The 18,131-nt window shown below is 36.4% G+C and overlaps 1 protein-coding gene across 1 annotated transcript in view; it reads left to right on the top strand.

The window, feature by feature from the left end:
• The window catches only part of GPC5 (glypican 5), a 1,357,540-nt gene that overhangs the window by 269,940 nt on the left and 1,069,469 nt on the right, over positions 1–18,131 (top strand). Inside the window, exon 4 of the mRNA XM_067713048.1 lies at positions 16,180–16,313. Coding sequence (XP_067569149.1) covers positions 16,180–16,313 — 134 coding nt within the window. The remainder of the gene's footprint in view (positions 1–16,179; positions 16,314–18,131) is intronic.

The raw sequence follows: 18,131 nt of genomic DNA, 5'->3' as shown, positions 1-18,131 counted from the left end.
AATGGTACAGATGAAAACTTATTCGCAAAGCAGAAATAGAGACACAGATGTAGAGAACAAACTTATGGATACCAAGGGGGGGAGAAGGGGTGGGATGAATTGGGAGATTGGGATTGACATGTACACACTACTATGTATAAAATAGGTAACTAACGAGAACCTACTATATAGCACAGGGAACTCTACTCAGTGCTCTGTGGTGACCTAAATGGAAAGGAAATCCAAAAAAAGAGGGGATATATGTATATGTATAACTGATTCACTTTGCTGTACAGCAGAAACTAACACAACATTGTAAAGCAACTATACTCCAATAAAAATTTTAAAAAAAAATTAGTCCAACCTGCATATCTTGTAATCTGACCGTATCCCTAATCACTCCCACCTTCCCAAACATATCACTAGTTCTGGCACCATCTCTGAAATCTGCAATTCTCACATTATGGTCATCATTTCCTACCACTGCAGTTCACTTACTCTTGTATTTCTAATCCAAAAATTATTTTGTCTTATGGAAATGTTCAACATGTTTACTCTCCTCTCCCATTTTCCCCCTTATTTCTCTCCTTGCCCAATCTACATTCTATGGTCTAGCACCTCCAGTGCATGTGAACACAATTCTAAGCAGCTATGGATAATTGCAGAAGTAAAGGCATTCCAAGTTCAGGTTATTTGTTTAAACTACATGTCTCCCTGGCACTCACACACTTTGAAAAATAACTCACTTGTTTTGAAATAGAGCTATTTAGGATCAAATTATCTGAAATGGGGTCTCTGCCATTAAACATGCAATCATGTTGTAAAAGCTACCGTCCTAAAACAAAACAAAACAAAATTAAACAGAACAAAAGAAAACAAAACATGTACTTGACTCCATGCCTTTCTAGGCTGTATCCCATAAATCTACTCGCCTTTGCTACAAAACTCCACGGAAGATTGGCGTATTTTCACAGTCTCTGCTTTCTTATCTTTTTTATCTCTTATTCTCCCCTCGAAGACTATGCATTCTACCACAATTCTCCATAAAAACCACACTTTTCACAAATCACCAATGGTCTTTTTCTCATAAGATCCAGTGGTTAATTTCCATCAGTCACTTTGAACATATATGATCACTTGTGCTTTAAAAAAAATACTTCATTTGTATTTTCCGATAGCCCACTCTCCTGGGATTCCTCCAACTTGTCTGGGAACTTCTCAGAGTCTCTTTCAACTTCTGTTTGGCCCCACCAGCAAATGTTGTCATGCCCCAGGAATCAGTCTTCAGCCCCCTCCTCCATCTTTACTCACCCCAAGTACATGCTGTTGACCGCCACATTTATACATCTTGCCCTTGATCTCACCCTTGAGTTTTCAGCTCATATAACTAATAGCCTATTGGGCAGCTCCTCTTGGACGAATAATAGTCTTAGAAAGCCAAACATGTCCCACAGAGTCTTTTCATTTTCTCCCCAAATCCATTCTTCTCTATCTCCATTTGCCCAGATGCTTCAGCCAAAAAGTACTAGAAGTCATTCTCGAATCCACTGGTTCTTCACTTGCTATGTTCAGTCTATCCTCAAGTCCTGCTGTCTACACCGTCAACTCGATCTCAGTCCTCATAGACCATCCTCAGCAAAGGCAGCATCACACCCTGAACCATACCCCAAACTTTACATCTGGATTCACTGTTTCCATCTTGTCTATTACTTTTTTACATCTCACTCAGACTTCTCTCCAACCAACATCCAGTGTGACATTTTTAAAACAAAACAAACTGGATTATCATTAAGCTCCAAACTCTCCATTGACTTCAACACCCACGTACAATACAAACTCACCCTTTGGCAGACTATGTGATATGTGAAACCATATCATCTGGCCAGCCTACCTCTGCTCTCTTTCTCTTTACTCCCCTCTACTATAATGTATTTTTCAATTGCAGCCGCCTCCCATTCTTCTCTTCCCAGGGCTATTTTAATTACTGTTCTCTCTATATATGAAGCTCTTCCCTGCCATCTCTCCATGGTTGCCTCTTTACATCACTTCAGAGCATAATTCAAATACTACTTTGTGTGTGTGTGTGTGGTATGCGGGCCTCTCACTGTTGTGGCCCCTCCCGTTGCGGAGCACAGGCTCCGGACGCGCAAGCTCAGCGGCCACGGCTCAGGGGCTCAGCCGCTCCGCGGCATGTGGGATCCTCCCGGACCGGGGCACGAACCCGTGTCCCCTGCATCGGCAGGCGGACTCTCAACCACTGCGCCAGCAGGGAAGCCCCAAATACTACTTTTTAAAGGTCTTTCTTGACCACCTAGTTGAAGCTGTCCATCCTCATTCTATCCCATCAGTCTGGCAAATATCCATTTTTAAATTAATAACATTCATCAAGACCCAAAAGTAATCTAATGACTTATTTTCAGTTTCCCCTGCTAGAATGTAAGCATCTTGGGAGAAAGTTTATCACTTTATTCCCAGCTCTTAGAATCATGCCCTACACACAATAGATACTCAGTTTATTGTCATTGCAATCTGTAGCTAAATAAGGACTAAAATGCACACGTTTGACTTTCAGTCCTGGGAACTTTCTAAACTAATGTGCCCTTGTAAGTGGAAGGAAGGAAAAAAGGAAGAAAGGACGGAGGGAGGGAGGAAGTAAAGAAGGAGAGGAAAGAGAAAGGGGAAATAATTGACTATCATGGTCAATTTTCAGTCTCTTCCTCTTCCTGACTCCAAGACAGCTCAGTTAGGACAAATTAATCCACAATTCTGAGTTGGTTTTCCTTTTCTCATTTAACCAAATTGGTAGTGTACTCTCAGTCTAGTAGTTTTCCATAGAAGACTGGATTTTTATAGAGATCTCATGTATCTAGGTATTTGTCGCTTTGGTCTACAAGTTGTATTTTTCTCTGCACGGCCTGAACTAAGTGATTTAAAATGTGTCCATACAATAAGTTTAATTAATGATTAAGAATAGGACTGAAGGGCTTCCCTGGTGGCACAGTGGTTGAGAGTCCGCCTGCCCATGCAGGGGACACAGGTTCGTGCCCCGGTGCAGGAAGATCCCACATGCCGCGGAGCGGCTGGGCCCGTGAGCCATGGACGCTGAGCCTGCGCGTCCAGAGCCTGTGCTCCGCAACGGGAGAGGCCACAGCAGTGAGAGGCCGGCGTACCGCAAAAAAAAAAAAAAAAAAAAAAAGAATAGGTCTGAAATGCAGAAGCTCCCTCTGGTGGTTTAATTTGTAGATGTACAAAAGTAGCAGTGCAGCCTGGAGATCCTGCTCACAGTGGGCCAAACAGAAGATCACAGAAATATTGTTCTGCTTCTGTCCAGCCTCTTCCTCCTCCCTCTCCTCTTCCATCTTCTTCTTTTCTTAATTTTAAGTATAAAATGAGTTTGGGTGGCAACTTTATGATGATAGCTACAAAAATCCATATGGAGAAGCAACTTCTGGAAAATTAAAAGACTAACAGAAAGCAACCACCCAAGACCAGACATTCTGTGGCTCCAAGTAAATACTTTTAAAAGAGCCTTGTTTGCTCTTTGCTAACTATAGAGTAAACATATCTCTAGCCCTTGCAAAGTGGAGACTGTAGGTGTTTTCGCCCTTCTTCAACTTTAACACCGTTTTGTTTGCTTTTTCCTGGGAACTGGGCACCTTGTACAAATTTAGAATTCTTATGGATAATATATTTAAAGGAAGTTCTTTGTAGAGCCTTAATAATTTATAACTTGCTATAAATATTCCTTGTTGCAATACTAAAATATACTAGTGGTTTAAAAGTGGTATTATAGTTATTATAACTTTTATATCTTTTCCGTAGGTGGCTTCTGGAATTATTTGTACCTTGAACTTATAAGTAACATGCATATTTTCTGGATGATGGTGTTTCCATAGTTTTAGGGTGTGAGGGTCCATAATCATGTATTTTTGTATTTCCATTAATACAAACTGAGCAAAAGTTTTTATAGTAATATACTATCACCATGCAATAATTCTAATCATCATGAAGTTAATTTTTTTCACCAAATGTAACTTTGGCTGGGAAAATATCTGGCTTACAAATGGAAATTGTCAGGAAAGTAGAATATATTTTATGAATAGCTCAAGCTCAGCTTTGCTGAAATTTATCTCTGCTTATATTATTAGTATCATTTAATGTTGTTTCAAGGTTTATCAATATTCATCCAGTATACTTTTATACTTTCACTGAAGTATGTGTTGCATTATATTGAAAAATATACTAGGATCATGTTTTGGGTGGAATCTACCTAATTTAAAGGTTGAGTTCATAAATTATGTTATGTTATATGGGGGACACGATGATATGTATCTATAGGATGAGAAGATGTATACCTCTTCAGTCAAAATACGACATAGGAAGGAAATTAATATATTTGATTATTTAAGGGAAAATTAAACAGGATATTACAGTCACTTAATTACCTGTATCAAAACAGAATTAAACCACAATAAAGACTATTTGTGATGTTAGTAACAATTTGTACAACCATTAAAAGATATGTGATTTAATGAAGCCTGATTTTTGGCATTGTATTAGTCAGGGTCCTCCAGAGAAACAGAACTTATAAGGTATATAGGATGAATATACATCAGAAGGTATTTATTTTGAGGAATTGGCTCACACAGTATGGCAGCTGAGAATTTCCACAGTCTGCTGTCTGCAAGCTGGAGACTCTGGAAAGCTGGTAGTATAAGCCAGTCTGAGTCCAAAGACCTGAGAACCAGGGGAGCCGATGGTGTGAATCCCAGTCTGAGAGCAGAAGGAGGTGAGATGACGCACCTGAGCAGTGAGGCTGGGGTTGGGTGGGGGAGGGGAGAATTCCTCCTTCCTCTGTCTTCCCTCAGTGGATTGGATGATGCCTCCTCATGTTGGCTAAGTGATCTACTTTACTGAGTCCACTGATTCAAATGCTGATTTGATCTGTAAGCACCTTCATGGAAACAGTATTGAATCTGGGCACCCTGTGGCCAGTCAAGGTGACACGTAAAATTAACCATCACAGTTATTCAATATGCAGTTATAATAACATCGTTAACATCAGTGTTTGTCAATTGCCTCCCAGGTGAAAAGCACTGAAGAAGATATCATTAAATGTTTGGTAACTTATAAAAGTTATTTGCAATACCAGAAATAACAGTTATTCACTAAAATTTTCATATGCAGTTCTATGTTTCATATGCAGTTTAAATGTAGATTAGAAAGGTTTTGATGTGAAGCGTGGATTTCAGGTGCAACTACAGATCAGTAGCAATATGAAAAGCATTTTCATACTGGAAGCAAATCTAATTTTTTAAGAAGATACTGAGGATTCATAAATCTGAGAACATGTAACGTATGTTAGGTGTGACAGTTATAATGAAATCTGCCAATTTTGCTTTTCTTCTTTTTTTCTGAATGTTATTTTATTTTTTTATACAGCAGGTTTTTATTACTTACCTATTTTAAACATATTAGTGTATACATGTCAATCCCAACCTCCCAATTCATCCTGCCACGGCCCCCCCCCACCACCGCTTTCCCCGCCTTGGTGTCCATACGTTTGTTCTCTACAGCTGTGTCTCTATTTCTGCCTTGAAGATCGGTTCATCTGCACCATTTTTCTACATTCCCCATATATGTGTTAATATATGATATTTGTTTTTCTCTTTGTGGCTTACTTCACTCTGTATGACAGTCTCTAGGTCCATTCACGTCTCTACAAATGACCCAATTTTGTTCCTTTTTATGGCTGAGTAATATTCCATTGTATATATGTACCACATTTTCTTTATCCATTTGTCTGTCGATGGACATTTAGGTTGCTTCTGTGACCTGGCTATTGTAAATAGTGCTGCAGTGAACATTGGGGCGCATGTGTCTTTTTGAAGTATGGTTTTCTCTGGTTATATGCCCAGTAGTTGGATTGCTGGGTCATATGGAAATTCTGTTTTTAGTTTTTTAAGGAACGTCCATGTTGTTCTCCATAGTGGCTGTATCAATTTACATTATCAATTTTGCTTTTCTAATTGTTGAGCAGGTATTTGATCTGACCAAATAATTTCATTGTGGTAGTTTGTAGATCAGGAAGTTACTGACTATTCTTTTTTATGATGTTACCTGCCCTTCTGTAGAAGAGAGGAAACTCTTACATTACTGTCTCATAAAATTGGAATTTGGGGGTTGTGTATCATGGGAGGACTTCTTTTCATCAATCAGTTATCCTGGTTTTCCTCCTAAACCCAGGTGAGAAATCAAGTTGTCTAATATCCTTGTAGTTCCTCCTTTTCCCGACCCCTATTCATTCCTAGGAATCTTAAAGGGAGATAACTGCCATGTTTCCTCTCAGCCACTCCCACATACATAGGGGAGATGGGATTCTCTTGTCTACTCATATATCTAGATCATTTTCAATCCAGATTATTTATGTAGGACACTCAGGAACTAAGACTTATATAATGTGAATCCCACACAACAGATGAAGATAAATACCACTAATCATAAAGAAGAGACCACTGATTCTATGATAACTAGAAACTCATCCACTAACTAGATTCAGTCTTAGCAAAGTTATTGTCCTGCTTTGGGATTCAATTTTCTCAGCCTTAGGTTAAAGTTAGATATCTTGTATGAGACTTCCAGCTCTATTAGTCTAAAGTCCTTCCTCCTTCCCTCCCTCCCTCCCTTCCCTCCTTTCTTCCTTGTTTTTTCCCCCTTTATCTCTTCCTTCTCCTCTTCCTCCTTTCCAGTTCCTCTTCTCTCTCCCTCTCTTTTGGGGAGTATATTATCTGAATTCTCTTTCTCCTGCTTTGGAAAGATTTTCTTTCTGACCGTCTTTACATTCTATATACGTTTTGTAATTTCATCCATTTTCATGGCTTTAACTATTGGCTCTCTGCAGGTAATTCTCATCATTAACTTGCTCTTTATTTCTAATCCACCATTTAGAACCATCTTTTCGAATGACCTCCAAATCCAAGTTCTAAATTAGAATTCACCTCCTGCTCTGGGGAGCAGATGAGCCCAAACAGTAAACTTATTCTATGGTCTAACTTCCACATATTGGTTATGGGATCTTTATTCACTCTGCTTGCCAGATTCAAAACTGCTAACAGCTTTATTTCTTCTTCTCTTTTAAATCTCTTATAGTGAATCAACCAGTAGCCAAATTCCATTCATTCTACTTATAAAAGAGCTTTCCCTTTCTCTTCTCAGATTTCGTGGGTTTTTAGGTTTATTCTAAGATTTTCTTGTTTTACCTATGGGACATGTCTCCTTGTCGTCCAGATCTTTCTAAAATGAGGCTCTGATAATGCTGTTCCTTTGCTTGAACCTTGCAATTAAGCCCCCTCCCAAACCCTTATGAACTTGCCCAACCTGCTTTTCTCAGTTTGTTCTCATGGGAATAAAGCTAAAATCATGGATTTCATCTGCGTCTGGAAAAGTTAGCCTCATTATGATTTGTGGTAACAGATTTTACCCCTAACACCAGCCAGTTGTTTGGCAAACCATTTCTGAGAGTAATAGGGAACTGGGCAAGAGAAAATTAATGAACTCACATTTGTTGTTAAAACTAGAAAAATTGCCAATAGTATGTTCCCTCCAAATAGTTTAAAAGTAGCTTTTAATATAATGGAGCACAGCACATTTGACCCAAAACCATTCTGTTTCTTATTTTTATCTGTTATTTACTATTATTGTTGTTGTTTTCCACCATGCTTGCAGAGTCATATCTTATGTAATTTCTTTTAACCAGCTCTCACTTTACCACCAAGCATCCTAGATATGGCCTGGTTCGGTCACCTGTTGCATACACAGTGATGTAGAGTCCACCTTTGCCTCATCCTCTAAAACAGATTGCTTAATAAACACTCACACCACCTCCACATTCACTGCTTTTCAAGTTATAGTATTTTAAACATTTTTGCTTTTCAATTTCATTATTATTAATAAACATTTTAAAGGATCATTGCAAACTAAATGGAAGCTCTGCTGATGGATGTCAAATGAAAATGAACAGTTTTAAGTTGTTTCTTACAAAACTTTTTGGGGTTATTAGCCAAAAGCTTTGAATATTTTAAGACTTAAATAAGACTGAGTGAACAGACAGAGGGAGATTGTAAACAGAAGTTTACACTTTGTATGTAGTGCCATGATTACAGTGAGAATGGAGAAAGTCAGCTAAGTAAAAAGGAGTTGTTGAAACAAATACTTGAGCAGAGTGGGAGAAGCGATATGGGTTAGGAGCAACTAAGAGAGTTATTTCAAGGTGAGATGGGAATTTGAAAATCAGTGAGAAGCCAGACGTGGAACTTAAAGCAGACACAGATAAGCATTAGGGAGGAAAACTTTTTTTTTCCAAGACACTTCAGACTGATTGCAGGGGAGAATGGTAGAGACCAGGGTGGGGGGAGAATAAGGAGGAAATTGCAGTATAAGTCAAAGATGAAAAATTATCAAAGTAAGTGGGAGGGATTTTTTCAATAGCAAGAAGGTGCTAGTATTGAAATGGTCCATCCCAATCGGCTCACTCAGGGAAGCTAAGGTGACAGGCTAATGTGCTGGTAACAGATGGTTTTCCATTCCCTTTCAATAAAGCGTGAAGTGGAGCTCCCTGATAGCAAGTCAACACATATAAAGGCTCTGAAATTTATTTGTATGTATTGGAATCTGCTCTATATGCTTGTACCTTTGGATACAATTAAAGATGACTTATTAGTCTATGGCTTGTACATTTTCTTTTATCCTTGTAAAAAAAATTGCAACGATGATAATGGGAACAAAAATAATGTGAGGCTGGTACTTTCAGCTATCTTTCTGCCTTCCTAGGAAATATGTGCAATAGCAGATATGGTCTTAGGTCCAAGATGGGATCGACAGGGTGAGATAAGATTTTCCTTATCTGGCAACTGCAAACTTGTTTTATTTTCTCAAGTTTAAAGGATGAGAAAACTGAGATGTGTAGAAGTTCTGTAACTTGTCTACAGCTCTATGGCTCATAACATGGGATCATAATTGCCATTCCTTTCCCTTTTACTCTTCTCCTTTATTTCAAACTCTCCTGTAGTGTCGCCAGACAGCGTTACTCTTGACATTCCCACCATCAACTTATAACATCTTCCCTTGGTTCTTGCTACTAGGAGTTGTTGACAGTGAAGATACTTTCCACCTTTGTAATGAATACTTTAGCACCTTGTTAATATATTTACACTCCACTATCACTGTTTTTCCGCTTCAGTGATTGGAAATTCACTCTGAGCTTTTTAATACCTTGACCTTACACATCCCTAACTTCTCACTTTCAGTAATTTGCTGAGTTCTGTTGATTTTTTTTCAAAACAAACCTTAATTTTTAGAGCAGTTTTAGGTTTACATCAAAATTGAGTGGACGATACCAAGATTTCCCACATTGCCCCTGCCCCAGCACGTGCAGAGCCTCTCCCATTATCAGTATCCTCCACCACAGTGATGATACATTGACTACAATTGATGAACCGGCACTGACACATCATTATCACCCCAAATCCACAGTTTAGAGTTCATTCTTGGTGTTGTACATTTTACGGGTTTGGACAAATATATAGTGACATGTATCTACCATTAGAGTATCATACAGAGTAGTTTTCACTGCCCTAAAAATCCTCTCTGTGTTTCTCCATTCATCCCCCCACCCATACCCACCCCTGGTAAACATTGATCTTTTTACTGACTCCATAGTGTTGCCTTTTCCAGAATGTCATATAGTTGGAATCACACCGTATGAAGCCTTTTCAGGGTGAGTTCTTTCACTTAGTAATGGGCATTTAAGTTTTCTTTATGTCTATTCACAGTTTGATAGTTTGTTTCCTTTTAGCACTGGATAATGTTCTGTTGTCTTGATGGACCACAGTTTATTTATCCATTTACCTACTGAAGGACAGCTTGGTTGCTTCCAAGTTTTGGCAATCATAAATAAAGCTGCTATAAACATCTGTGTGCAGGTTTTTGTGTGGACATACATTTTTAACTCCTTTAGGTAAATACCAAGGAGTGTGATTGCTGGATAATATGATAAAAGTGTTTTTGTTCTTTTTTTTTTTTGATTTTGTAAGAAGCTGCCAAACTGTCTTCCAAAGGGGCTGTACTCTTTTGCATTCCCAACAGCAATGAATGAGAGTTTCTGTTTATCCACATCCTCGCCAGCACTTGGTGTTGTCAGTGTTCTGGATTTAGCCATGCTGATTCTTCTTCTCTTCTCTCTGTACATGATTCATGAATCCTTCTCTTCATGGACACTGTCACTACTGTACTTCAGAAGAAAATTCTCTTTCCTGAGAACTTCAGGATCTGTTAACAGTTTACCTCCCTTTAATGGGTCTCTCTCTCTAGTCCAACTTCTACAGGGCTGTCAGATCCATTGCTAAATATCAGTTCTGGAATTTTGCTTTTCCATTCAACAGCCATCAGAGGTTTCATCTAATAAATAAAACTTCTTAGCTTATCATTTTAAACGCTCCAAGATCTGACTCCAACCTACTCTTCAAACATAATTTCCTTTTACTACTACCCTTCATGTTCCCTTCTTTCCAGGAGAACCAAATTTTTATCCATTTTTGATGTCAGCCTGATTTTTCTTGCACTTGTATCTCTCAAGATTTTCCCTCTGCCTTCCACCATTATTCTTTGTTCAGAAAACATTATATATCTAATCAGTCTCCAAGCTACTATCTCTCCCTCCTGTCTACCTCTATATCGTCTGCTTCTTTCACCACTTCTTCTGCTGACTTGGGCCCCAGCATTTCTCTAGTGCTCTACTGGAGGACCTTTCGTCTCCCTCCCTGCAAACTGCTCTTATGAAGATTTTTCTCTTGTGGAAATCGTTAAGCAACCATTTTCCAACGTGGAAGCTTTTGCCTGCTTTCCATTTGCTTAAGCAAGTTTTTTAGCTTGATATCCAAGACATATTAAGGCATTTTTAAAGAATTGAGATATAATTGATCTATGACATTATATTAGTTTCAGGTGTACAACATAATGATTAGATGTTTGTATATGTTGTGAAATGATTACCACAATGTCTGGTTAACATCCATCACCATATATATATATCATGGCATTTTTTATGTCTTACCTTTTGCTATACTGCTTTCTTTCACTATGTACATTTTGTTCTATGAAACATGTTAAGTTGTTTACACCTCTTTGCCTTTCTACTCTCTCCTGGAAATTTCCTGCTTTGTCTACCTGGCAAACCCCTAGTTTATCTTTTAATCTGCCATTTAGACATTACGTACTGAAGCTCTTCCCTAAGCACCCCAAACAGAGTTAATCTGTTCATTTTCTACATGTTACAGTGTTACTTCTTTTTCTTTTTTTATTGAAGTAGAGTTGACTTATTATATTAGTTTCAGATGTACAATATAATGATTCAATATTTTTATAGATTATACACCATGAAAAGTTATTATAATATTATCGACCGTATTCCCTGTGCTCTACATTACATCCCTGTGACCTATATTTTATAAATGATAGTTTGTACCTCTGAATCCCCTCCATCTAATCTGACCATTCCCCCCCACCACCTGCCTCCCCTCTGGCAGCCACTAGCTTGTTCTCTATATCTGAGTCTGTTCCTATTTAGTTATATTTGTTTATTTGTTTTTTCTTATATTTCACATATAAGTGAAAACATAGTATTTGTCTTTCTCTGTCTGACTTATTTCACTTAGCATAATACCCTCCAGGTCCATCCATGTTGTTGCAAGTGGCAAGATTTCATTCTTTTTTTAATGGCTGTGTAATATTCCATTGTATATACAGTTGATCCTTGAACAATGTGGGTTTGAACAGGTACACTTATATGTGGATTTTTTCTTTGATAAATATGTACTACAGTGCCACACTATCTGCAGTTGGTTGAATTCATGGATGTGGATCTGTGGATACACAGAGTGGACTATAAAGTTATATGTGGATTTTTGACTGTATGGGGTTGGTGCCCCTAACTCCCACATTGTTCAAGGGTCAATTCTATTTACCATATCTTATTTAGCCATTCATCAGTTGATGGACACTTATTTAGGTTGCTTCCATATCTTGGCAATTGTAAATATTTGTGTATTTAATAATCTTGATTCTTCTAATCCATGAACACACAATATCTTTCCATTTATTTGTGTTGTCTTCAATTTCTTTCATCAGTGTCTTATAGTTTTCAGAGTACAGGTGGTTCACCTTTTTGGTTAAATTTATTCCTGGGTATTTTATTCTTTTTAATGGCACTGTAAGTGGAATTTTTTTTACTGATTTCTCTTTATGATAGTTCATTATAAGTGTATAGGAATACAACAAATTTCTGTATATTTATTTTATATCCTGTGACTTTACTGAATTCATTTATTAGTTCTGGTAGTTTTCTGGTGGAGTCTTTAGGGTTTGCTATATATATTATCATGTCATCTGCAAATAGTGATAGTTTTACTTCTTCTCTTCCAATTTGAATGCCTTTTATTTCTTTTTGTTGTCTGATTGCTGTCACTAGGACTTCCAATATTTTGTTAAATAAAAGTGAGAAGAGTGAGAATCCTGGTCTTGTTGCTGATCTTAGAGGAAAAGATTTTAGCTTTTCACTGTTGAGTATGATGTTAGCTGTGTGTTTCTCATAAATGGCCTTTATTATTTTGAAGCTTGTTCCCTGTATACCAACTTTGTTGAATGTTTTTATAATGAATGGATGTTGAATTTTGTCAAATGCTTTTTCTGTATCTGTTGAGATGATCATGTGATTTTTTTATCCTTGCTTTTGTTAATATGGTGTATCACACTAATTGATTAGTGGATATTGAACCGTCCTTGCATCCTGCAATAAATCCCACTTGATCATGATCTATGATCCTTTTATATTGTTGAATTCAGTTTGTTAATATTTTTTGAGGATTTTTGCCTCCATGTTTATCGGGGATATTAGCCTGTAATTTTCTTTTTTTGTAATATCTCTGGCTGGTCTTGGTATCAGGGTAATGCTGACCTTGTAGACTGAGTTTGGATGTATTCCTTCCTCTTTAGTTTTTCAGAATAATTTGAGAAGAATAGGTATTAACTCTTCTTTAAATGCTTAGTAGAATTCCCCTATGAAGCTATCTGGTTCTGGACTTTTGTTTGCTGGAAGTTTTTTGATTGCTGATTTAATTTAATTACTATTATTGGGTCTGTACAGATTTTCTGTTTCTTCCAGTTTCAGTCTTGGAAGACTGTATGTATCTAGGAATTTATCCATTTCTTCTACATTGTCCAAATTTTGGCTTATAATTGTTTGTAGTATTCTCTTATGATTGTATGTATTTCTGGGATGTCAGTTGTAACTTCTTCATTTCTAATTTTATTTATTTGGGCGCTCTCTCCTTTTTTTTTATGAGTCTAGCTAAGGGTTTATCAAGTTCATTTATATTTTCAAAAAAACAGCTCTTAGCTTCATTGATCTTTTCTTCCTCTTTTTTTTTGTTCTCTATTTCATTTATTTCTACTCTGATCTTTACTATTTCCTTCCTTCTGCTATCTTTGGTCTTTGTTTGTTCTTCTTTTACTAGTGCTTTTAGGTGTCAAGTTAGATTGCTCTTTTGACATTTTTCTTGTTTCCTGAGATAGGCTTGTATCACTATAAATCCCTCTTAGGACTGCTTTTACCACATCCCATGGATTTTGGAAAGTTGTGTCTTTAATTAGTCTCAAGGTATTTTTTTATTTCTTCATTGACACATTGGTTTTATAGTAGCATGTTGTTTACTCTCCATGTGTTGTTGTTTTTTCCAGTTTTCTCCCTGTAACTGATATCTAGTTTCATATCTTTGTGGTCAGAAAAGATGTTTGATATGATTTCAATCTTCTTCAATTAATTGAGACTTGTTTTGTGGCCTAACATGTGATCTATCCTGGGGAATGTTCCATATGCACTTGAAAAGAATATGTATTCTGCTGTTTTGGGATGGAATGTCCTGTAGATATCTGTTAAGTCCATCAAGTCTAATGTGTCATTTAAGGGCAATGTTTCTATACTGATTTTCTGTCCAGATTATATGTCCATTGCTGCAGGTAGGGTATTAAAGTCCCCTACTTTTGTATCACTGTCATTTTCTCCCTTTATGTTTGTTAATATTTTCTTTATGTATATAGGTATGCCTATGTTAGCTTCATACATGTTTAAGAATTCTTCTTGGATTGACTCTTCCATCATTATGTAATGTCCTATTTTGTCTTTTGCTCTAGACTTTGTTTTCAAGTCTGTTTTGTCTAATATGGGTATTGCTACCAAAGCTTTCTTTTTGTTTCCGTTTGCGTGGAATACTTTTTCCATCCTCTCACTTTCAGTCCGTGTGTGTCTTCAGCATTGAAGTGAATATCTTGTAAGCAGTATATGGATGGGTCTTGTTATTTTTATTCATTTAACCACCTTATGTCTTTTGATTAGGGTATTTAGTCCATTTATATTTAAAGTGATTATTATAGGTATGTACTTATTGCCATTTTGTTCATTCTTTTCTGGAGGTATTTGTAATTCTTCTCTGTTCTTTTCTTCTTTTAGTCTCTGCCCTTGTGGTTTGATGATTTTCTTTAGTATTACTTTTGGGTTCCTTTGTTCTTTTGTGTATCTATTGTAGGTTTTTGGTTTTTGGTTACCATGAGGTTCATATATATAAATATATATATTTTATATATATAAGATTTGTTTTACATTTTCAAATTCTTTGTTAAAATTCTCACTGTGTTCCTATAGACTTCTCCTGAGTTCAGTGAGCTTTTTTAGGACTGGTACTTCGGACATTCTATCAAGTAAATTACTTATCTCCATTTCATTAAAGTTTGCTTTCTGTTGTTTATCTCTATAAATTAGATGAAGCAATTACCTCTCCTGCTCTTGAAGGTATGTCCTTGTCTGGGAGTATCCCTATGCTGACTGTGTGTGCCCAGTGGCTTTGGCAGGAGGACTGGAGCCAAAGTGAGCATGGGCCAGGGCCTTTCCCAGCATTCTCTGGGGCTGTCACATTGGCAGGGTGGGCTGGAGCCTGGTGTGGGCCAGGCCTTTTCTTAAGGTGCATGTGCATTTTGATGTTTGGGGGGATTGTTTTTTCTTTCCTTCTAAATTGTCAGCTCTTTTGGGGAAAATTCAGTTTCTAATCTTTTATGTCCTATAGCATCTAATACATGTTCTTTGCAAATATTGGAACAAAATAATTATGGTTTAAATAAATGAGTTGATGCATAATTCCTGTAATGCTCATTCATGGAAAATTTTAAAAAATTTAGAACTTTAAGGGAACTTTGGAATAATTTTTTCTAAGTTCTTCATTTTACATATAAGAGAATCAAGCTTTAAAAAGTTCTGCCACTGTTTTCAAGATCTCAGCAATTAAGAAGGAAAAATTAGGACAGGAACCAAAGTCTCCTGATTCTCAGGCAATGCTTTTATGTATTTTTAATTATATGACTATGCCTTTTTAAATGTATAAGTTATCTTGTGAATCTTTTTTGATGCTTTACATGGTAATGTGTCCAATTAATTCCTTAATTTTCAATGATAATTACATATGAAGATCTTTACTAGATAAGTAGTATTAAAAATTAAAATTTTCAATTCTATAAATAATTTTTAAAAAAGAGACCATAAATAAGACCCTTGAAATCAAACCAGATTGAGGAAAAAGATATACAACTATTACAAAATGAGATCTTATATAAAAATATTTATTGCCATTTCTAAGAAAGCATTTTAAGAAGAAAACTACCCTTAGAACTCATATAGAAATGGACCACATATTCAATAGCAAATTATTTTATTAAAAAAAATTAGTACAAGTAAGTAATTAGTCATACATATGGTTATAAACCATAAATAATATCTACTTTGATTAGTTTTATTTATACAAGCAGACTAGTTTATTAATGTAGTTCTCTGATTTTGCATATATGTTTTTATTCGTGTATTTTGCACTTGCATACATGCAAACCCTATAAATGTGTATAGCATCAATTTATTATGGCTGCCATTTTATACAGATAATTTGATTCCCTTTATTTTAAAAATTAACAAACATTGTATGTCTTAAAGGTTATTAGTGTGCTATAAATAAGAATATGTTATTGTTTTGGACTCTAGTGAACATTACATCCTCAGAAAGGCTGGAGCATGCTTTCTAACTGTCTTTAATATTTTCTATTTAAAAGGTAAATAAGATTTGTGGCCGTCCAATCAGAACACCCACACAAAGCCCCCGTTGTTCTTTTGATGGGAGCAAAGAGAAGCATGGAATGAAGATCTTTATAAGAAATGGGGAAGAGACACTTGCCAACAGAAGAAAGTAAGACATTTGTTTTACAACCAGAAAGAGAAAAGAAAGTAAGCTATTAATTTTACAACAGAATAGAATGTATTCTATTCTGCAGGGGTTGAATTAAGAATTAAGTAGAACAAAATACACTATTGAAGAAACAAAGGATCAACATTAATTACCTTTAAAATTCAGTGCTTCCTCCTATTCTGTTAATTAGGAAGATAAGTTCAACTCAGGAGACCAAAAAACCTTTCTGTGATAAGGGAACATTTTTTATGACACAATATGGCAGGCCTTACATACATATGATCATCGTGCACTTCAAATGTGGCTAGTGTACAATGTTGTACAGCAATCTGTAACACTCAGTCATCTTGCTTAACTGAAACTATGCCCCTTGAAGAGTAACTCCCCATTTCCCCCTCCCTGTAGTCAACAATATTGCATTGTACACTTCAGAATTTATTAAGAGGGTAGATCTCATGGTAAGTGTTCTTACCACAATAAAATAAAAATTTTTTAAATGTAGCTAGTGTGACTGAGGATTGAATTTTTAACGTTACATAATTTTAGTTTTAGTCAAAATTTTACATGTAGCTAATAGCTACTATATTGGACAGAATGCAACACAGAGAGAGTATTCATGTAAATGATGTGATAAGTATTACTGAATGTTAAGTACCTGTTAAAAAATGTAAAGTGTCCGTACCTTTTACCTGGAATGCTGAAAATTACAATCTTTCGATTCAAAATGATAAGCATTAACTCACATTTCTACCACTGTGCCCGTGATTAATTGTTAAATTAATTGTTAAAGCCTTCATTAGTGTCCGGTTGCTTGAGCATTGGTGATTAAACTAAAAACTTTTTAATACTGGAGGAAACTGTTATTTATTTATTTTGGTATTCAGTTGACCAGTACAATGGCAAATACTAGATTCTCAGTAGGTATTTTTGAATTGACCTGAAATTCAGAATTCTGTGTTTATTAATTCAAATAATTATTTCTAAAAATACCTTATGGAGAATTCAGTATTTTACATACTTTACTCTCTATAATGTAAAATCTGTTTCCTTTTGAGATAGTGCTCTTAATTGCCCCATTCTCTCCTCAGTTGGGTTATTAGCACGGGGTGAAGAACTGAGCTATTGCTGGCTATGTGCTACAGCTGAAAACAATTAGCACATTGTTTGCAAGTAAAATAGCTGTGTTTTTATGTTTTTTTCAATTTAAACATCTATAGTGATCCGTAGTTATTTCTTGCATTTGAGAAATCAGTATGCTTTGGCTATGGTGGTTCTTATAATAAAACCCAGCTAAGGAAGATATTACGTTCCTAAAGATCATGTCAGTTTCACCACCAAAACAACCTAGTTGCTGGAAAACCAAAACAAAACCCGGTACTTAACATGGTTTATTCCCTTGCGAAACTAAGACCATGCAGGTGAAATGTTACAGAATGGCTCAGGAGCAATGAGGGGCTTATCTGAGTGGAAAGTTTTATAAGTATCTATCCTGGCCATTGAATAGACCTCCATGTCACCAATCTTGCAAACTCATTATTTCTATGCCCTTGACTGGTCAGCCACCATTAATCATTTCCCATGAATCAGGGTAGGCTCATCACTGGCCAATCTCATGCCACGCAAGGTGAACAACCAGAGGTCCTGCACTTGAGCCAGCTTAAGCATTTCACTTTTACACATTTTTTTATTGCCATTCCTGAATGGAGCTTAATTTGTGTGGCAGTATATTTCCTCTTGATGCCTATATATTGTGCAGACCTATCCATAAAGTAGACCTGAATTTTATCTATCCTTTCCTATCGTAAAGTAGACTTTGTC

Source organism: Pseudorca crassidens, chromosome 18 (genome assembly GCF_039906515.1).
Source record: "Pseudorca crassidens isolate mPseCra1 chromosome 18, mPseCra1.hap1, whole genome shotgun sequence".
Lineage (NCBI taxonomy): Eukaryota > Metazoa > Chordata > Mammalia > Artiodactyla > Delphinidae > Pseudorca > Pseudorca crassidens.
The sequence above is the reverse complement of the archived record's forward strand: the minus strand, read 5'-3'. Positions and strand labels throughout refer to the sequence as shown.